The sequence below is a fragment of the Trichomycterus rosablanca genome, chromosome 9 (genome assembly GCF_030014385.1).
Source record: "Trichomycterus rosablanca isolate fTriRos1 chromosome 9, fTriRos1.hap1, whole genome shotgun sequence".
Lineage (NCBI taxonomy): Eukaryota > Metazoa > Chordata > Actinopteri > Siluriformes > Trichomycteridae > Trichomycterus > Trichomycterus rosablanca.
In genome coordinates, this window is record NC_085996.1 from 11,417,609 (window position 1) to 11,440,363 (window position 22,755).

Sequence of the window (22,755 nt, forward strand, 5' to 3'; positions counted from 1 at the left end):
TGGAAAAAGAGCTTGACATTAAAGTACCTGGTATTTTGTTCGTAACCTGTATGTTGTTGTTTTGTTTTCTGTCTCAGGGTCTGTGGAAGCGGCCTTCGTGAAGTTGAGCTGCAGTCCTGCTCACAGACGCGCGGTGGCGCTGTCTGCCCTCTCTGCTCAGTCCTCAGCGGAGGACTCGTCTTCATCAGTTGCTTCCCGCTCACGTTCTGTGTCACCACAGCGCTCTGGTCGTCCTGATGATGCCCTTCTCTTTGGCCTATCCACCGGCCTTTTTGATACCAACAACCCCAAGGTGATTTCATTTAAACCATTTATCAGATATTCCGTAAAGTCCATTTATCAGTTACATTTTAGTTATTTAATTATTTGGATCTGGAGCCGTAAAAATATGAAAAACTAATTCATGTGACTGGTCCGCCTTAAAAATTCCAGTGGGACATTTCGTCATTACCAATAGGCAGTCCATTTATTGCATTTTTAGGGGGTTGGCGGTGGAAGGAAACCAGAGTGCTTATAGAAAACATGGCAACACAGCTACCAGTGATCAGACCCATGTTGCTGTGCAGTACCCACACTACCATGCCAAGATGAAATAACACACCTAAATGATGTTTGGCACTGTGACTGTGCAGTCTCATAAACAGAAGGGTTTGCTGCAGTGTGTGTGTTGAGACACATTCACCTCATCACTAGGATTAAAAATGACTCCCAATTGGGCCACAGTAGATCTTCTTTTGGTCCGTACCCTACGCCATAGTGTTATTAGCACATCTGTCAGTGGTTTATGGGCACGTTTGGTGGCTACTTACCATGGCTACCTCTGAGCAGCCCTTGCTTTTTTTATAGATACTTTAATAAAGTCACCTGTCTCTACTGAATTTGCCCTTATCCAAGTGAGTCAGATGTTTATATGCCTAATGCTGCCCATATGCACTGCATTCAACACATCTATGAGTAACTCCTATCAACACAGCTTTTAATATATTCCTTACTGTGACATACACAGCTGTATCATGCAGTTTTTTGGCAGATTTTTATTTTTCAGTGAAGCATTATTACTTCGTTATTAATATACTTGTTACCCACTTTAATAGATACATGTAACTTGTGTGTGTATATATATATATATATATATATATATATCTCAATTGACCATGCTATGAGCCATACCTACCTTATAGATATACTCTGTGGGTATACAGCTACTAACTGTAGCTCATCTCTTGCTTTGTAAACTTTGTGACCCTTCTCTAGATGCTGAGAACATGCTCTCTGCCAGATCTTGGGAAACTCTTCAGTGGCTTAACAGAAACAGACGTTGCCTCCACCCACGGCCCCAATCTGGAGTTAGAGGACCTGGAGGACAAAGAGGAAGAGCAGTCGGACAATGAGTATGAATCACACTAGGGATTCACATTTTGAACACTAAATCTTTTGCATTGTTCTTATATGTGACATTTGTGTTCTTACTACTGAAAAGTCTTTAATGACTATTGCAACCAACAGTGTATATGAGGATGAAGATCTGAGAGAGCTCAGAGCCTCTATGGAGAGACTGCTCCAGCAGCAACGCAGTGACGATGACGACGACAATATTTCTGGTGGCAGCCCTCCCGATGAGGACGAAAATGCAGGATTAAACGGACAGGACAAGTGCAGTCCTGCAGAGGAAGACTCGAACAGCATAGCAGATGATGAGGAGGAGGTCAGTCCTGAGGAAGAAGCAAGAGGACTGACCAGTAATGGGCATTATGGAGCTGGGGATGAAGAGCAACACAGTGAGAGGCAGCTTAATGAGGAGTGGCAGTCAGGTAGGGTGACTCAATTGTACTGGTGTTTAAAGTGGCTATTTTTTTAGTCATTCTCTGACGACATGATTTATGACTTCTCACTACATCCAGACCTTACTGGAAAAGCCTAGAAAAACTCAGTATTTAGTAAGATGTTTGATTATCGTGACCAACCGAAACGGCTTCAGTTTGCCTTGGCGTATTTTTCCAAGTCTGTACAAACATATTTAAGGAATGGAACACCCTTGTCAAGGGCTACCAGCCACACCGCTAATACCAGCAGTGCCTAATTTCCAGGTGTTAGAATCTCAGACTGTGTTTACAGCGATATGTAAACCTAGTACCCCCAAAGGCCGAAAATTTGTATGAATCAATGTAACTAATTCCACTAAACCAAATGTTAAATCAGTATTGACTGTCACATGTATGCGTATACTGTGCTTCATTAAGCTACTGCATGAGAGAACCTCATAAAATCAGGTAGCAAATTCAGTAAGTACGTATTAACTTACAATTGGCAAAGTAGTTGTTGGCAAAATACCACTAGGCCTGAATTCCATTATTTGGGGCAGTGCTTTTACCTTCCATATCTATTAAAACTTGAAACAAATGATAATCTTTATTTGTGCTAACTGAACATCTAAACATGTGGCCAACCAACACATTGTCTAGGATAGGTGTTTTATGTTTTTCTTGTTTACGTTGGCAGATGACAGTGAGGAAGAAGAAGAGAGTGATTTGGAGCAGCAGGATAGTATCTTCAGCCGCCTAGAAGAGCTGCGCTTCAATTTAGAACAGGCCATGGGCTTCGAACAGTTTATTCAGGCCTACAACAAGATCAAGGTCAGAATGCCCAGATCATCCATGACTATACGTGTATTTATGTGTACATCACGATTAATGAGAGCAGAAAATCATTAAAGGGATGTGATTATGGGAAGTGAATTAAGCCAGTCATTTATTTCAGTAGTACACTGTTTTAATTTAGGATACCCATTGTGACAACAACTGCAGACGTTAAAATAAATAAAATGAATATGTCCTCAGCAAATATATAGCATCAGTAAATTTAAGGAGGGTGGCACAGTGGGTAGCACCGTCGCCTCACAGCAAGAAGGTCCTGGGTTCGATCCCCAGGCGGGGTGGTCAGGTCCTTTCTGTGTGGAGTTTGCATGTTCTCCCCGTGTGGGTTTCCTCCGGGAGCTCCGGTTTCCTCCCACAGTCCCACAGAATTGGTGTGTGTATGTGTGTCTGCCCTGCGATGGACTGGCGCCCAGGGTGTTCCTGTGTGCCTTGCGCCCGTAACCCCCCCCCCTCCCCCCGCAACCCTAACTGGATAAGCGGTTAAAAAAGTGAGTAAGTAAATTTAAGGATAAAAGTAAATACATTTTTACATCTACTGAAGTCATGCATGAAGTCATTGGAGTGGAAACTGTGCATGGTTGGTTCAGAGTTTATTTTCTGCAAAAACAAATATGAAACCTTCCTTGTGCTTTCTAAAAGAAGATGATTTAAAGGCCGCTCAGGTGGCGCAGCGGTAAAAAGAAACGCGCTGCAACCAGGGCTGGATTCTGAGAACGTGGTATCGAATCCAGCCTTGCTTTACCGGTTCGAAGCTGAGTGGCTATATGAGCAACGATTGGCCGGTTGCTCATGTGGGGGGTGGGACAAAGAACCGGATGTGGTTCTCTCTCTGTCAGAATGCGATTGCGTTCTCTGCTGATTGGAGGCGCTTACACAGAGATGGGAGAGGGTGCCCTTAGGGTGTGTCTCTCCGCATGCAACGCTAGGTGGCGCCAAACTGGTCAATGTGTGGGTGGCAAAGATGCATCTGGCTGCTGCTCGTGTTTCGGAGGGGATACGGGTTAGCTTCAATCACCTCCGTCAGGGCAGGGTTCAGCATAGACAGAGAGGAAGCACGATGCTAATTGAACAATTGGATGCGCTAAAAAGGGGAGAAAAAAGAGAAAAAAAAACAAGAAAAAAAACAAAACAAGATGAATTATATTACCTGACAAGTTCGTGTACATTTCATTCCAGTCACGTAGCAAATGTTTGTCATCTGACCACATACCATAGTTTGAAAAGCACTGAATTATAATATCCACCCCTGTAGGACTGCTGGATACTCCATTGTGCCATCAGCTGTGGAGATGAAAGTAAATCAATTATGATGTTAAACACTGTATGGATTACGGCAGCTGTTGGCATGTGGGAATGGGGATTTCCATTATGATCTCAATAACTGTGAAAATGAACGTAACATCAACAGCTGCTGGCATATAGAATGACTGTTATGCTAAAAACAAAGCTAAATATAAGATGAAAGAAAATCATTGACACTGACAGCAGTATACCTGTTATGATGTCATAATTAAATAACATTTATCTCTAAAGATAAAAGCCAGTTTAGGTATAAATGCTTAACATAAAGTGGCTTAGTATATTGGGTGATTAAAAACTGTAGAGACTTAAATGTGAGTTTGTTCTTTAAGTAAGTTGTGCATCTCATTTTGTAGGCCATCCATGAAGATGAAGATGAAAACATTGATATGGGCTCCAGCATGGTCCAAAGCATTTTGCAACCTGAGCACCAGCACCTGTATCCTAAGATTCTCCACTTGGTGATGGCAGATGGAGCATATCAAGAAGGTATTTTCACACAAACATATGTGTACACACACACACACTGACACTGTAATATTATGTAAATATCTGTACTGACAAAACCAATATAACTAATTATAATCTACAGTACAGTTGAAATCAAACATTTTGCCCCGCGATGCGAATCCGCAATTACCCATCACGATTAAACACATACTAACTGAGTACCCTAAATGCCAAAAAAAAGACAAAAATTCTCAATAGCTGAAACAATGAAATACATTTTTAACCTTGGAAAAACAGAAAAACTTTTGAACTTTATTACAATCACTAAATTAGGAACACACATAATATCAGAGACTACCTAACCGATACAAAGCACCCACAAAATCTTTCCTGCCGTGAATGTAACTCACAAGAGGAAACACGGCGTTAAAAGGTAGGTAGGTAGGTAGGTAGGTAGGTAGGTAGGTAGGTGATGTAAAACTAATATATTCATGCTGATTGTGGGTTTACTAAAACTATGCTGGGTCAAAAATATACATACAGCAGACCTTTTCCATTTGGTCATATCATTAATATTTCAGTTAAGTCACGAATGTATGTCAACATTCACTCAGTATGCCACTCGGGTGGCGCAGCGGTAAAAACACACGCTAGCACACCAAAGCTGGGATCTCGAATACATCGTATCGAATCTCAGCTCTGCCATCCGTCTGGGCTGAGCGGCCACATGAACAACGATTGGCCTGTTGTTCATATAGGGGTGGGGTAACAAGCCGGATAGGGACTCTCTCATAGCTAATGCAATTATGACCTCTGCTGGCTGATCGATGGTGCCTCCACAGAGGCGGAGAAAGAGTGCGGATCAGGGTGTGTCTCTTCGTACACAAGGCTGATTCGCATATATGCACCCGCCTAATGTGGGTGAAAAAAATGCATACGGCTGCTGCCCACGTGTCGGAGGGGGCGTGGGTTAGCTTCACTCTCCTCAAATCGGAGCGGGGATCGGCATTAGTAGAGCGGAAGCGTGATGCAATAATAATAATAAAAATAATAACAATAATTCACTCAGTATTAATGCATTAATAGTATTAATTAACATTGGTTCTGAATAGGATGTCCAGCAAGCTCATGGTGTCCATATACTATTTGGACATATAGTGTAGCCTAGCTATTTTGGTCTGTAAGTCTGGTCAATGACAAAAAATAAAAAAACGAATGGCAAAATGGCAAATGTGCGCAATGCATGACGCTCAAGGTCGCGCAGCGATAAGATAAATGTCACCGCTTCACTTCACTGGGAACAATGGTACAGTCAGCACAAAAGCTGTTCTTCCCTGTGTCATGTGAATGCAGGCTAATTTGACTCAACAATTGCTAAAATAAGAATCAATTCATTATGAAAATCACGTTTTAAGTTCATAAAACGATATAAATCTCGGTCTGTTCTATCAGCTGCATGTTAAAGCATGTTAAAAAGCTGCATGAGTTTCTTTTGCATTTTGTGATGTAATCCTCCCTCAGTGCAGAAGCTTCTTATCTTAATGTACAGCTCCTTTCTGCTTCCTCTTGCTGTTCCTTTGCAGATAATGATGAATGATGAATGCTGCCAGCTGCTTTGGACAATCTGCTGGCAGGCCGGTGTCTTCCACAATGCTTCGTTTGAGTCCCTGAGTGGCATGGGAGTGACTCGATCTCTTACGGGTGGCCGATTTCAGGCTCTCGAACGACTGGAGCTCTGCTTTCATGACTGATATGGAGAGCACTACCATGTAAATGTAATATAACTATGAATAATATTTAACCAAAGCCTAATTAAGAGTGAGTGGGAGAGTGAACGAGAGTGTGATGTATGCTGACGGGTTTGTGGGTGGGAATTTCTTATTACTCAGTATTTCCAAAGCTAAAGGAATGGAGAACACTATGGCTTAGGTCAAAAGTCAGGGAGCAGGTATCTGTCCAGCATCAGGTGCTTTGTTACAACAAACCAGTGACACATTGTACCAGTATCTGAACCTCAGGTCAACGTTTTACAGAATACGTATACAGTTCATTCCAGTGTTGTACATTTCTGACATTTCAGAACGTCTGTTTAATTATTTGTTCACACAAGTTCATTTTAGTAATAAAATGTTAAGTGTTAGTATGCATGCATTTACATGCTTTATGCAGTTGCACTTTGTGATGTAATATGTCATAATAGCAACTATTTATGTGGCATGTTCATGTGAGTGATGTACAGAGAGTGTGTAAGGCGACTAGAAAGAAAATACAATAAGTAATATTAGTCTGATATAGACACAATGTGTCTTTATATTCATTAATAAATACTATCTTTTTTCATTTGTGATTTTTGTGCTTAAGCATGTACAGTATGTGTTTGTCTTATCAATTGAAAGCAATTTGTAGTCTTTCCCAAGTGAAGTATTATCTATGCAATGTCAGCTTTCAGGATCATCTGTACAATTCATTGTCTTTAATATTGGAACAGTGGTCTCTCTGCCAAGGTTGTTAGGAAACCCATTCTGTCACGTTGTTTGTGAAAATTTGTCCGAATGGTCTGATGTAACCCAAGAACTCAAATAAACAGGTCTGCTAAACATGGATGACGCTGTACGGTTATTATAATAAGTTTAAAATAAAAATGTTTGTATATTCTGAAAAAATTAGGATATGATGATAAAAAGTACAACAAAATCATGGTGCCCAGGTGGCGCAGCGTGACTTAGCGTTGCCACCAGTCGGCTGGGCATAATTGGCAGTGCCTGCAGGGAGGGATGACCAGAATATGTGGGCGTGGTCTTCTAACGCTGTGTAAGGACCCTGATTGGCGGATAAAGGCATCTGTGCAGAGTGAATGAAATGAGTGGGTGGAAAAGGGTTCAGTTAAGGGTCGGGGGAGGCGTGAGCAGCAACATACCCTCCTCAAATGCAAAAAATCGGGGATCCCCAGCAGCGGAAGACAAATTGACTACACTAAATTGGGAGAAAAAGTGGGAGAAAACGTATTTTATATATACAGGGGTTGGACAAAATAACTGAAACACCTGGTTTTAGACCACAATAATTTATTAGTATGGTGTAGGGCCTCCTTTTGCGGCCAATACAGCGTCAATTCGTCTTGGAAATGACATATACAAGTCCTGCACAGTGGTCAGAGGGATTTTAAGCCATTCTTCTTGCAGGATAGTGGCCAGGTCACTACGTGATGCTGGTGGAGGAAAACGTTTCCTGACTCGCTTCTCCAAAACACCCCAAAGTGGCTCAATAATATTTAGATCTGGTGACTGTGCAGGCCATGGGAGATGTTCAACTTCACTTTCATGTTCATCAAACCAATCTTTCACCAGTCTTGCTGTGTGTATTGGTGCATTGTCATCCTGATACACGGCACCGCCATTGGATGCACATGGTCCTCCAGAATGGTTCGGTAGTCCTTGGCAGTGACGCGCCCATCTAGCACAAGTATTGGGCCAAGGGAATGCCATGATATGGCAGCCCAAACCATCACTGATCCACCCCCATGCTTCACTCTGGGCATGCAACAGTCTGGGTGGTACGCTTCTTTGGGGCTTCTACACACCGTAACTCTCCCGGATGTGGGGAAAACAGTAAAGGTGGACTCATCAGAGAACAATACATGTTAAACATTGTCCACAGCCCAAGATTTGCGCTCCTTGCACCATTGAAACCGACGTTTGGCATTGGCACGAGTGACCAAAGGTTTGGCTATAGCAGCCCGGCCGTGTATATTGACCCTGTGGAGCTCCCGACGGACAGTTCTGGTGGAAACAGGAGAGTTGAGGTGCACATTTAATTCTGCCGTGATTTGGGCAGCCGTGGTTTTATGTTTTTTGGATACAATCCGGGTTAGCACCCGAACATCCCTTTTAGACAGCTTCCTCTTGCGTCCACAGTTAATCCTGTTGGATGTGGTTTGTCCTTCTTGGTGGTATGCTGACATTACCCTGGATACCGTGGCTCTTCATACATCACAAAGACTTGCTGTCTTGGTCACAGATGCGCCAGCAAGACGTGCACCAACAATTTGTCCTCTTTTGAACTCTTATGTCACCCATAATGTTGTGTGCATTGCAATATTTTGAGCAAAACTGTGCTCTTACCCTGCTAATTGAACCTTCACACTCTGCTCTTACTGGTGCAATGTGCAATTAATGAAGATTGGCCACCAGACTGGTCCAATTTAGCCATGAAACCTCCCACACTAAAATGACAGGTGTTTCAGTTATTTTGTCCAACCCCTGTATATTCACCCAACCATTCCCTTAACAATCCACCCAAGTGTTCCCTCAACAATTCACCCAACCATTCCCAACAATCTAGCCAAAAATTCCCTCAACTGTTAAGAAAACGTTTGGGTGGATTTTTGAGACGTTTGGGTGGATTTTTGAAAAAATGTTTACATTACACGACAGGAGATACCTTAGAAAAAACTTTCTTTTTCTTAGAATAGCTCTTTTTTTTTTTAATAAAAATAGTTCTTGTGTGAAGCTTCCCCAGCATGAATTTTAATAAAAATGGCTGTAAAAAATTTGGAACACGTAGCTTTGTCTCAGAAGTGTCTTTTTGTTATTACCTTATGGGATAAAAAAAATATCGAGATATATATCGTATATCGCCGTTCAGCGAAAAAATATCGAGATATGATCCATATCGCCCAGCCCTAGTTTTTGCCAACACTATTTGTTGCCATTTTGGATGTGTTCCAACTCGTTTTTGGACTAATTTTTTGCAACTGTTCTCTTTCTCTGATTGAAAGTATTTAAATGCACTAATTTGAGAGCTCTCATGAATCTTTTTTTAAAAGTCGTGGGTTCGATCCCAAGTGGAGCGATCAAGGTCCTTTTTGTGTAGGGTTTGCATGTTTTCCCAGTGTCTACATGGGTTTCCTCCCGGAGCCTTGGCTTCCTCCCACAGTCCAAAGACATGTACGATAGGTGAATTGGAGATACAAAATTGCCCATGACTGTGTTTGATATGGAACTTGAATTAAAATCCTAATAAACAAACATGAGTTTTTAAGGGTTGGTTGAAGATTTGACAATACACTGGGTTACAAATACATATAACAACTTAAGATTGTAAATTAGGTGGTTTAAAAAGTTCTATAATGTCCTTTAATTTAACTGTGGTATAAGCTCTTAAATCCCTATTAGAGTTTTAATTTATAACAGCTGGTGACCTCTCTGTGCCCATATTCATGTGGCCAAAAATAAATAGGCACATATCATACCTACTGAGTTCAGGTTTTTCAGTAACAAAATTTACTATATAGAAGAATTAACCAGCATAATGAAGGAATTTCACCCCTTGAGCCTTAGCAGTGATGTTTAAAGTATCTAGCCACTGTGATTTATTAGTGGCTGTAACCAGACAGCAGGATGGATTGTCTGCAGGCAAACTGTTATCTCTGTCCTCCACAATCACCTTACAAATTTAACCCTAATTCATCAATTCCCAGGAGTAAGTAAGTAAAATTCTTCAAATGCAGGGTTATAAGTCATTGACAAAAAGCTTTGTCCTACAGTCTTTTCCAAGGCTTTGTAGGCCCTGTCCTGTTCAGGAAGAAATTAAGCAGCTATGCAGGGTGTTATTTTAAACCCTCAATAACATTTTTATTGTTGGCTTAGCCCAGTTTGTAAGTGGTATATTTGGTTCCGGCTTGGTGTGTTGAATTTGGGATACTCATCTAATTTTCCAGATTGGTCCATCTGTGGTGATTAAATTTGGTTGTGTAAACTTTATTGTGTCTTTACTGGACCTCAATTCGGTAAATTTAGTCAAAATACACTATATGGCTGTATACAGCTTGTTGAACATCCAACTTCTTTTCCTCCAATGCATTTTCTCCCCTTTTTCTCCCTTTTTAGCACATCCAATTGCCCGAATTCGTCATGCTTCCTCTCCACCAATGCCGTTCCCCGCTCTGATTGAGGAGAACGAAGCTAACCTATGCCCCCTCTGACACGTGGGCAGCAGCCGTATGCATTTTGTCACCTACACTTTGACAAATGCAATGCGGATCAGCACTGTGTACAGAGAGACACACCCTGACAGCACTATTTTCCCGTCTCTGTGCAGGCGCCATCAATCAGCCAGCAGAGGTCATAATTGCATTAGTTATAAGAGAGTCCCCATCAGGCTTTAATATCCCACCCCTATCTGAACAACAGCCCAATCGTTGTTCATGTAGCTGCGTAGCCCAGCCGGCAGGCAGAGCTGAGACTCGATACGATGTATTCGAGATCCCAGCTCTGGTGTTCCAGCTTGTGTTTTTACCGCCGCGCCACCTGAGCGGCGAACATCCAATTTCTAAACCATGTATGTTAATAACAGAAATGCAGATTTAACAGCATTAAATAGATGAGAAGCTCCTGTGAAGAGCCCTAACCTTGCTAATGATTTGAGATCAGGGCTTTTTGCAGGAGGATTTAAAAGTCTTGTGGAAAGCCTTTACAGAAGAGTGGAGACTGTTATACCTGTAAAATGTGGTGGCAACTCCGTATTAATTCCCATGGTGTTCCAATGCAATGTAAAACAAGCTAATAGTCAAAAGTCCACATACGTTTGGCTACAGTATGTATCATGTTCGGTTTTCAGTGCTCTGCTTTAGGCTTCTCTAAAACCGGTTTGAAATTGGCAACCTCCAATATCAGGCTTATTTTTAAGCCAAAATGTATAATATTGTTTCTATGATTGGAGCAGTTGTCATGGCATTAAAGTGAGGAGGTGTTTGAGCTGTGAGGGATCTCTGAATCCATTATTCCGCCTGTCAGGGTTAACTCATGCTTGCAGATCAGAGCATTTATCATTTCTTTTTATCTTGCTTTCCTTTTAACAGCCAATACCACTGCTGTCATCTCAATAATAACTAACTCTCTTGTTCACTGGGGGAGAATTTTTATGTGAATATGTTTAGAAGAAAAATATATAACTGACATGAGATTGACTTTTTACACGTCATTAAAGAGCCACCACCTACTCAGCTCTCAACTGACACAATTAGTGGTGTATAAAGCAGGGAAGGCTGGATGGGGTTTTACCTCCTTGCTGCTGCAAAAGCATCTCCAGCTGTCTGGTTGAAGTGCAGACAGAGTAGCATGGTTCTCGTCTGTATAAATCCGCCTTCAGTCAGTGTGAGGATGCAGCTGGTGGCTTCATGTGTTTTGGAGGAGGAATGTAATGGCCTGTTTCCCTACACGACCAGCTGTGAGGCAGAAAGAAGTCACCAGTATGAGCAAAGAACTTGAACATATACAAATTGGGTGCAAACTCAGAAACTAGAAAAGAAAAAAAGAATATTGTTAGCAGCCTGGTCTTTATTGCATCTGTAGCATATCAGTGATTAATCTTTTAAGAGTGTGTTTCTGGTGACGCTTTAGCAGCACATTTTCAACCTCGAGAACAACAAAAATAGAGAAGCTAAATGTTCAGTTGATACTTACTGTATGGTTAGTTTTCATTAAGCTTTTTGGGAAATTTAATGCATAATATACATGTAGATTATTCCATAAACATGTGTGTAATATTGTTAATAGATACATAATTCTGCAAATATTTACAGTATAATAATAATTACAAATATTAAAATGTAATCCAAGTTTAATTCTCCATCCCTTTCATATATCATAAGATTATTTTACAGATTTATGAATACAGGTTATACATATGAAAAGAAAGTAGTCCCAAATTGAAATGCAATCACCACATTGAAAAAATGTGAAACGCAATACGCACATCATTGCTTTTTTATAGCGACAAGCAGATCCATGCCAAAATTAAGAGTAAAAGATCCATTACACTGATTTAACATCGCTCAACCTCTTAAAAGAAAAAACAATACATGTAGGTTTGCATTTAAAAGAATGAAATACTTAATGCATGTCAGAATTAAATACAAATAAGCTTAAAGTGCATCTCACATTTCAGCTCGCAGCTGTAGTGCATTAAATAAGCATTTTATTTCAGTCCAAGCAGTGCTGTATTTGTGCCACAATGATAAGTAATCACTGAACAATCGCAATCTTCTATTGAATTTGGGGCAGGGCTGAGAAACCATACAGTTCTCGCTCGTAGCTGTACCTTAATCCAGAGAAAATGTCTTTTCAGGACCGAGTCAAAAACACTTTAATTCAACAAGTTGAGGATGGTTTAGGTACAGTCGACTATGCATTTTAAAGTTGAGTGGCTTTTAGACCGTGTGGCAGGTCCTCACAGTTAAATAGCTAAGTATGGGCATCTCATTGGAGTAGAACTTTGCTTGCACCGTGTGTTTTAGAATTGTTTGTGTCTGTAAAGCCCCATTAAACACGCCAAAAATTCAGTAGAGGATTGCAATTGGACAGTGATTACTTTTCACTGCGGCACAAATACTGCACAACGCACCACACAGTGAAATGTACTACAGCCTTGAGTTGATGCATTTCGAGCTGATTTATATTCCGTTCTGACACCAATTCAGCATTTCGTTCTCTTAAATCCAAACCTCCATGTATTGTTTTTTTTCTGTTAAGAGGTTAAGCAACGTCAAATCAACTTGATGGATTGTTTACTCCTTATTTTAGCATGTATTTTAAAATGTCACTCTGAAAAAGCAATGACGTCTATATTGCATTTCACATTTTTCATTGTAGTGATTGCATGGTAATTTGGCACTAATTCTTCTTCTTAGTACACTAACCAGTTTCCAAAAGGTTTAGTCGTTCACAGTGATGGTTTCACAAAAACCTCAAGTGTGGCAAAGTGATGCCTCAACAAACGCAGAGCAACAAAACCATAAAAATCCATAAAACTACATTATAATATATAGTGTTTTTAGAAATACACACAGAAGTTGTTGGACACAGAGGTAACTGGTTACTTGAGTGCTTTTTACACACGAATGGGTGCAAATTCCCATAGGAATTGGTGTGGAAAGCCTTCCGAGAACAGAAGAGGGTGTTAGTCACCTATTTAAGACCCTGTTTTTGGAATCAGATGTTCAACAAAATAATGATCAGCTGTTTAGCATAGATGGAAATCTGAACATTGCCTTACAAAGCTATAAGCATTAGTATTAAGTTTGCTGTTATAATGGCAACCCAGATTTATCTGATGTTTACACTGCATAATAGTCCGATAGTGGTGAATCCTACACACCACTCTGATTTACACTTGGCATCATGTATTATAACCATAAGCTCAATCTATTAAGGTCCTAATAACAAATACTTGGACGTGTTTCTTCACTTAGCAATCTAGTTGTATAACTTTGTGTAGCCTACTGCATCCCAACTGAGCTGTTGTTGCTCCTAGACATTTTACAATAGCACAGAAATTTGACCAACTGACTTCAGTATTCAGTATTACTCATTCTACTTCCAGTGTTGGACATCAGAGATTGCATGGCTGTACACGTAATCCCATGCACTTGGTGTGGCTGAAGTAGAGATCCCACTAATTAGAGGTTTCCACATACTTTTGGCCATGATGTCAATCATTGCATGCATTCATATGTATGAAGAAATCTGAGTGTAATGGTTGTGCTTGTGTGGTTGTATTCATGTATCTAGCTTTTACGATGGTAATTAATCAAAGGATTGTTTCATTTTGGGGGCCACCCTTGAAGCTAGAGGCGAGTCCTTCCCCCCTGGGTGTGGCTTATGCCTCCAGACAATAGTAAAATATAACCTAGTGGTTATTGCCAGATCTAATGGGATCCTGGGTGCCAACCAAGGAGCAAAATATCATAAATCGGACCCCTTTATTGCCGTCTTTCACCACATACTTCTCCAACACCTCTGTGTTTCATTCACCCTCGTAGAATGTGGTGTCCTCAAACCCGGCAAGATCAATGTAAATCATTTCATTTTTTATTGTTCTCTCCCTCTGCCCTTGCTCTCCCCACCCCACTGCATCTGCTTTACTGCAGTATGCTGTAATGGGCCAGCAGTGAACGCACAAAAAAGATTTGTGAGAAAAGACACAATGCAGAGACGTGCATGCATTATGAATATACATTAAGAAATCTTTTATTGTACCCGCATGCACACTGACTTTTATGTTCTCAATTTCAGCAATCTGCAATACTCCCTCTCCCTTTATTCCTGAGGCGCAGACGATAGATGCGGTTATAGTCAAAATGTACTTGTACTCTTGTAGGGTACATGTAGATCTTTTTACTATATGGACAAAAGTATGTGGACACCTCACAATGAGCTTATTAAACGTTCTATTTTTAAAGCATGGGCATTTATTTGGAGTTGTGCCCTATGCCCTGCCTCCTTTGCAGCTAAACATTTACATTTGCAGCATTTAGCAGACGCTTTTATCCAAAGCGACTTACAATTATGACCTAATACTATTTGAGCAATTAAGGGTTAAGGGTGCCGCTCAGGTGGCGCAGCAGTAAAAACACACGCTGGAACCAGAGCTGGGATCTCGAATACATCGTATCAAATCTCAGCTCTGCCTTGCCGGCTGAGGCTGAGTGGCCTCAAGAACATCGATTGGCCTGTTGTTCAGATGGGCGGTACTAAGCCGGATATGGGTCTCTCTCTGTCAGACTGGTGCAATTATGACGTCTGCTGGCTGATTAGAGGCGCCTACACAGAGATGAGGAAAGAGTGCTCTTAGGGTGTGTCTCTCTGTACACAACGCTAGGTGGCACAACATTCGTCAAATGTGTGGGTGATAAGATGCATACGGCTTGCTGCCCACGTGTCGGAGGGGGCATGGGTTAGCTTCGATCTCCTTGGTCTTCCTCGGAGGAAGCATGATGCAGTTGGACAATTGGACATGCTGAAGGGGGAGAAAAAGGGGAGAAAATGCATTAAAAAAATGTCGGTGGTGGGGCTTGAACTGCCAGTCTGATTGCCAGTTCAGTACCTTAACCACTGAGCTACCACTGCCCTGTGCATAGTCACATTAAACCAGTCGCTATTCTGCATTTTACAAAAATTTGGAGTGTGTTAAAAGAGCATTGATGATGCTCTTGTTCACTGATGTTGAACTAGAAGGTGTGGCACCCAAAAACATCTATACATCAACTAGGCTTAAAGGCAGTGGCACATACAAAAAACAGAAGAGGGAGTTGGAGGTGGTGCTGTGGTTCTCGTTGGGAGTGACAAGGATGGACAAGATTAGGAATGAGTTTTTTAGATGGATGGATAGGAGGATGGTGTCGCCAGGCTGGAGGAGGAGAGGACAGCCAAAGAGAAGATTTATTGATGGAGTGAAGAAGAAAATGCAGGTGGTGGGGTTAGAGAGGGAGAGAGGAGGACGTTCATGAAAAGGTAAGAAGGAGACTAATGACCCACAGTGGCCACCTAACAGGAGCAGTGTTTTAGTTTAATTTTTTTAAGGTTTGTGGCATCGCAGCTTACTTTTCTTGTCATTTACTATGATTGATTATAGATGGTGACTCATTTGTACCTATATAATCAGGACCAGATTGACTAAATCAATATTAAAAAGCTGGAATGTGCCTAAAATTGTGTACTGTCACCTTTGTGCACCTGTGAAATTTGTACTTACCTTAACAAATGCATGTCCCAAATCTGGGTCACAGCCTGTCCTACACAATAAACCTAACAAAGCTCCACAAAATCTATGAATAATTGTGCTACTATAAAGCAGCCTGTTTACCTCATTTGCTTTTAAATACACTCTGTTATAAGAGTTTTTTGGTTTGCAATGTTCCAGTTTATCCCAAAATTGTTCACTGGGGTTGAAGTCAAAGCTATGTGTTCTTTGATGCAAAACTAATCAAACCATGCCTTAAGCCAAGGACCTTGTTTTATGCACAAGAGCACAGTCATGCTAGACCAAAAAAGGACCTTTACTAAACTCTTACTGCAAAGCAAGAAGCATAGAATGTGTATTATACACCGATCAGCCATAACATTAAAACCACCTCCTTGTTTCTACACTCACTGTCCATTTTATCAGCTCCACCTACCATATAGAAGCACTTTGTAGTTCTACAATTACTGACTGTAGTCCATCTGTTTCTCTACATGCTGTTCTTCAATGGTCAGGACTCTCCCAGGACCACTACAGAGTAGGTATTATTTGGGTGGTGGGTCATTCTCAGCACTGCAGTGACACTGACATGGTGGGTACGAGTGCTGGTCTGAGTGGATCAGACACAGCAGTGCCAATGGAGTTTTTAAACACCTCACTGTCACTGCTGGACTGAGAATAATCCACCAACCAAAAATATCCAGCCAACAGCGCCCAGTAGGCAGCGTCCTGTGACCACTGATGAAGGTCTAGAAGATGACCAACTCAAACAGCAGCAATAGATGAGCGATCGTCTCTGACTTTACATCTACAAGGTGGACCAACCAGGTAGGAGTGGACAGTGAGTGGACACGGTATTTAAAAACTCCAGCAGCACTGCTGTGTCTGATCCACTCATACCAGCACAACACACACCAACACACCACCACCATGCCAGTGTCACTGCAGTGCTGAGAATGATCCACCACCTAAATAATACCTGCTCTGTGGTGGTCCTGTGGGGGTCCTGACCATTGAAGAACAGGGTGAAAGCAGGCTAAAAAGATATGTAGAGAAACAGATGGACTACAGTCAGTAATTGTAGAATTACAAAGTGCTTCTATATGGTATTCTATATGTATTGACAGCGAGTGAATGTTATGGCTGATCAGTGAATAATTTATTATATACCTGTTAGAAATAGATGCAGCCTCCAGCACTGTTTCAACACGCCTGTGTGTACTTAACTTTAAGATTCCCGTGGGCCATACTAATTGAAATTAATTGAATTTTATGATCCTGCTAAGGTTGAATCCACATAGTTGAGCAGAACGTCCCCAGATGGCATTGCAACCAGATTTCGTAACCTTAACAAGGTTTAAGAGAATCCCGGCAAACAAATCACAGCTTGTTGCTTTAATTGCATCCAAACATTTCCAGGAATGGGGTTTGTAAAGTGTGCACACACATATTTAGACAAAAAATGTTTATTAATACTTACTTACAGCTTATGTTTGAAGGAAAAAAGAAGCATTGCTTATACACTGATCAGGCATAACATTACGCCCACCTTCCTAATATTGTGTTGGTTCCCCTTTTTGCTGCCAAAACAGCCCTACAACTGTGATGCACTGTGTATTCTGACACCTTTCTATCAGAACCAGGACCACACGGTCAGCCTTCGCTCCCCATGTGCATCAGTGAACCTTGGCCGGCCATGACCCTGTCTGCAGTTTACCACTGTTCCTTCCTTTGACCACTTTTAATAGATACTGAGGACACCCCAGACATCCCACAAGAGCTGCAGTTTTGGAGATGCTCTGACCCAGTCGTCTAGCCATCATAATTTAGTCCTTGTCAAACTCGCTCAAATCCTTACGCTCGCCCATTTTTCCTGCTTCTAACACATCAACTTTGAGGATAAAATGTTCACTTGCTGCCTAATATATCCCACCCACTAACAGGTGCCGTGGTGAAGAGATAATCAGTGTTATTCACTTTACCTGTCAGTGGTCATAATGTTATGCCTGGTGTGTGTATGATGCCAAAAACACAAAACTGGTCAATCATGATCTAGCCAATTTTCTGACCTGAATCCAGTTACAAATGTATCGTCTATCCAAGAGTTAAGTAGCCTTGTAAGTTAAACCACAATGCTGCACAAAGGTAGTTGTTTCTTACTGTTGACATGTCAAAGTTGTAGTCCCCAACAATGGTTCTGAAACAAAATGCTGATGTTATTAATTTGATCATGTTTAGGAGTACAAAGTAATAAGAAATTGTGTGTATAAATTAAAAATGCATATGCAGATATGCGATAAAAGGATTAAATGGACATTAAATTAAATAAATATTAGTTTTTTCCTCTGCTATTGTTCGCTTCATGTCATTTAGTGTACCACAGCTTAACAGGAACACCAAGACATTTTCTCAGTAGTGGTAAAAAGAAAATAGTTAAAAATTCCTAATAAATGGCTTCATTAGGAAGGATGCCACAGAAAGCAAAAGACAATTTAGATTCAAAAAAATCTTGGCAATTTACGAGGGATCTTCAAAAAGTTTCCGCACTTTTATATTTTCATTGGAAACGGCGATGGTGGAGGAGTAGTAATTGGTCGTGTCTGAGAGACTAAGAGAGAGCTCATAGTCTGGATTCAGCGCTATCAGATTTTCACCTTTTTGGACCCTCAAAGAAGCTTTAAGGAGAAGAAGATATTCATGTGATGATGACGTAAAAGCAGCGGTGCATCAGTGGCTACATGCTCAACCAAATTCATGTTTTGCTGATGGTATTAAAAAGTTGGTACGCCGCTGGGAAAAAATGCATTGGAACGAGACCGTGTAGAAAACTGATGTAACGTGTTTTTGAAGTTCTTAATAAATTGAGTTTAAAGAAGTGCGGAAACTTTTTGAAGCCCTCGTATTTTTTGTTACTGTTGTTACGATCTATTCTGTCTAAAATAGATCGTAACAATTCTATGATGATCTGGTAAAGTTCAACCAGCAATAAAGTACTGATGTTATGAACACGTTCATCTGTGTGTGTGTATGTGTGTGTGTGTGTGTTTAACAGCCAGGCAGGCAGCTGGAAATCTGACCTTTGAGCAGCCAGGTGGAATACCTGTTGAAATGCTTTGATTAATGGAGCTGCACTACGCTGTTCATTACTGCACTGTGTCTGCTTACTCTTATCAGAAGCTTGCACAAGTACGTATTCGACACATTTATTTCACATTATCAGTCTAATTACGTGTCTAATTATGTATCCAGAATGCTCCTAGCCTCGGTTAAAGTACAGGGGTTGAACAAATTAATGTAGCTAATGAGTTGTAGAGTCACTCTTTGATTTTATTACAGCTGTAACTAATCTTGGATGCTTTCATAGTTGTTTTCATCTTTTTTTAATGTCATTTTAATCAGTTGATATATCCTGGTCCTGGATTCCTGGTCAAGGCTCCGCAGCAGGCCCGGTTCAACCTGGAAACCTTCGGTGCAAGGCAGGACCTCCCTGGAAAGGGCACGAGTCGTCCTCACTTCAAACATAGCTGATCATGTCTTTGTCGACACCCAGTCCGCCCACAGCACCGCTAAGATTTGAACCCGGCAGTTGGTCTGCATTCCAGAATGTCCTGAAAAGCTTCAGTTGTGGTTAAACTTGATTTAGTCATGGTAGTAACTGCTAGCTGCTATATAAAGAATTGAAGAAATCATTGGACGTAAGGATCTCTACCAGATGCTGTCCATGGCATTATGAATTCTAATTGAATATAACAGTTGGCAGCAGATGTTGTGGGCTAAAACCATTTAGGAATTTAAAATAGTAAAAGTTGACTAATATTTTTCCATTGCTCAGTGGACCATGTTTTGTGCTTATACCAGATTTAGTCTGTTTACACATAGGTTTTTAATGTGAAGATTTCTGAATGGCAGTCATGAATTTCAGCTATGCACAGCTCACAATGTACAGTTATTTTTGCAACCGCTGTTTTTATTTGGTTTTAGGGTTGCATAGTGGGTTATTACACTAGCCTACCACTGATAAGTTTGAATCTTAGTGATGCTATTGGCCAGCTGGGCGTCTACACAGACAGCTGGCTATGTCTGAGGTGGATTGGTGCTTTGTCTAGGGTATTGTTGTCTTGCGCCCACACTTTCTGGGTAAACCAGACCCACCACGACCCTGACCAGGATAAAACGGTTGATGAAAATGAAAACGTCAAATCAAATTTGGTTTTGTGTTAAAGTCATGCACTGCAATGTGAAAGACTGATCTTTAGTTATTGGAAGTGTTTGGTTGCAGTTGATGCTGCTAATAGTGGCCCAACCTATTTTAAGGGTAATGACAATCACAAGGGTGATATAGGTGTTGCATAAGTTTTTCCTGTATTAACTAAAATTATAATTTCATCCTTCTTTTAAACATTTTATATGGATCTAAAACCACTGTGTGCAACAAATATGCAAACATAGATAGTGTTTTGGTTAACTGTACACCCTAGCTGACATTGAGGATATCCAAATTGGTTGCAAAGAGGAGAAAAAGATGCAAAAGATAAACTGCCTGTTGCTCCGTATTGAAACATTGCACTGTCCACAGTTTCTGCTTTGTAATTAGGATTTCTAGGTGGCGACGGACACACCGCGGCTCTAACCAGAACACAGTGATTAGTGTCAATCAATAAAACACAATAGACTAAATTGTTGATCATTGAAATATCTTTAGCATAAATTGTTGATTACTTAATATACTATTTAATACAAAGAAGGGGTGGCTCAGTGGGTAGCATTGTCACCTCACAGCAAGAAGGTCCTGGGTTCGATTCCTAGGTGGACCGGTCCGGGTCTTTTCTACGTGGAGTTTGCATGCTCCGGTTTCCTCCCACAGTCTTAAGACGTTCATGTGAGGTTAATTGGAGATTAAAAAAAATTTCCATGACTGTGTTTGACACTGAAGTTGTGAACTGATGTCATGAATGTAACCAAGCTGTGTTAAACATGACGTTAAAATCCAAATAAATAAATCACTTTTGCCGAGAAACTTGGCATGTTCTCTTAGTGTCTGCGTGGGTTTCTTCCGGGAGCTCCGGTTTCCTCCCACAGTCCAAAAACAGGCAAGTGAGGTGAATTGTAGTTACAAAATTGTCCATGACTGTGTTGGACATTGAAGTCGTGAACTGATGAATCTTGTGTAACGAGTAACTACCGTTTCTGTCGTGAACGGGGCGGCACGGTGGCTAAGTGGGTAGCACTGTCGCCTCACAGCAAGAAGGTCCTGGGTTTCGATCCCCAGGTGGGGAGGTCTGGGTTCTTTCTGTGTGGAGTTTGCATGTTCTCCCCGTGTCCGTGTGGGTTTATCCCGGGAGCTCCGGTTTCCTCCCACAGTCCAAAAACATGCAAGTGAGGTGAATTGGAGATACAAAATTGTCCATGACTGTGTTTGACATTAAACTTGTGAAGTAACCAAGGTGTGTAAAACATGACGTTAAAATCATAATAAACAATACAAAGAAAGCCCTATAACGAAAGGTCGGCGGAAACTATAAACAAAAAAATTTCACAAAGTACTCGGGACAGCACAGCGTGCACTAGATATATTTTTAAATGAAACCCAGGCTGCATAAAGACCCAACAGAAAAAGTTAAATAAGTTAAAAAAAAACAAAAAACAAATATTGTACATACAAAAAATTACACTCTGCGTCTCATTTAAAAATGTGCGTCACTAAAAAAAAAAGAAAAAGAAATCCTCCCTCCCGACTCGCAGTTCAACCCTCTTTGTGATTGTGTCCCACAAGCTCGAGTCAGTTGATCATGGCGCTGGGAGGCGGCGGGGTCTCACTCCTGCTGCTTTTTCCTTCTTTTTGGCGTAATATTCCCAGCTGAATATCGCTCACATCGATCATCTACTAAACCACTGAGGAGACGCGTGTGTTTTGATTGCAGTTTATTAGATGAAAACGTGAAGCTGTGACTGTTTGGAGTCCAGGATCGAGATTTGAGAAGGGTCGGTTTTTTTCCCTAAGTTTCCGAGTTTCAGACGGAGGAGTGTTTGTGGAAGAGGAGAAGTGAAGGAGGTACAAGAGAGGCCGTGTATAAGGTACTTTATAAAAGGATTTTCATCAGTGTAATGATACAATGTCTGAATCAGGTCTGATTTGGGATTTAGGCTGGAGGAGTAATGCGGTAAGTGTGTTTGTTTCGTGGGAAACTACTGTTGCAATGTAACGCTGCACGGAAACAATGTTGGGGTAATGATAGTCTAGAACAACACTGTTGTTGTTGCTGCTGCTTTTCAGTTCTACCCTCATATTATTGTTAAACTAGTTATTATCTACTTGTGTTTACTTCAGTTATATGTGTTTGTACTTGTAAAGTGTCTATTTGCGAGGGAAATGAGACCAAACAGTATTCCGTGCACAGTTTAAAGGGGGGACGCTATATATACAACACCGGCTTTACTAATTATCATCCTTTTTTTTCAGTGTTCACATCGTCTGTCTATCACATTTCTTAAATTATTAATATTTTTTATTTATAAATATATTTTCATAAACGTATGAAATACATGTCTATTAATTCTTACCTCATTCGAAGCTGAAGTATTCATACTGTATGTCAACTAGCTCATTAGAGTAGTATAAATGTAGCTAAATGTTTCACAATTGAGTTAGTTTTCCATGAAACATACTAGAAGTTGTTTAAAATAAGTTTTTATGAGGTAAACCTGCTTCTAAAGGTTTTAAACAATATTTGTGTTAATTCCTCACTATTCTAGCTAGCTAAACTCGGATTAAAAAGAACCGAGTAGTAAAAGCCAGTGGCGGTTTGGCATACTAGCATACTAAACAGTATGA

The 22,755-nt window shown here is 40.8% G+C and overlaps 2 protein-coding genes and 1 long non-coding RNA gene across 7 annotated transcripts in view; 2 read left to right on the forward strand and 1 right to left on the reverse strand.

The window, feature by feature from the left end:
• The window catches only part of nek1 (NIMA-related kinase 1), a 30,460-nt gene extending 23,456 nt beyond the window's left edge, over window positions 1-7,004 (forward strand). For all 3 annotated transcript variants that reach the window (XM_063001881.1, XM_063001882.1, XM_063001883.1), the window contains 6 exons: window positions 78-292; window positions 1,255-1,391; window positions 1,507-1,811; window positions 2,500-2,633; window positions 4,310-4,442; window positions 5,987-7,004. In XM_063001881.1, the coding sequence (XP_062857951.1) occupies window positions 78-292; window positions 1,255-1,391; window positions 1,507-1,811; window positions 2,500-2,633; window positions 4,310-4,442; window positions 5,987-6,000 (938 nt within the window). In that variant the 3' untranslated portion in view covers window positions 6,001-7,004. The remainder of the gene's footprint in view (window positions 1-77; window positions 293-1,254; window positions 1,392-1,506; window positions 1,812-2,499; window positions 2,634-4,309; window positions 4,443-5,986) is intronic.
• On the reverse strand, window positions 3,870-22,570 carry LOC134320482 (uncharacterized). Its single transcript, XR_010013697.1, has 3 exons — window positions 22,485-22,570; window positions 11,465-11,628; window positions 3,870-3,935 (listed from the first exon to the last, which is right to left on the reverse strand). It is a non-coding gene; the product is annotated as an uncharacterized LOC134320482 (long non-coding RNA).
• Window positions 21,733-22,755, forward strand: part of sh3rf1 (SH3 domain containing ring finger 1) — an 82,449-nt gene continuing 81,426 nt past the window's right edge. For 2 of the 3 annotated variants that reach the window (XM_063001884.1, XM_063001886.1), the window contains exon 1: window positions 21,733-21,998. The gene's annotated coding sequence lies outside the window, so the exon portion shown is untranslated. Of the gene's footprint in view, window positions 21,999-22,028; window positions 22,085-22,755 lie in introns of those variants that run through there. The other variant, XM_063001885.1, reaches the window with a different exon arrangement.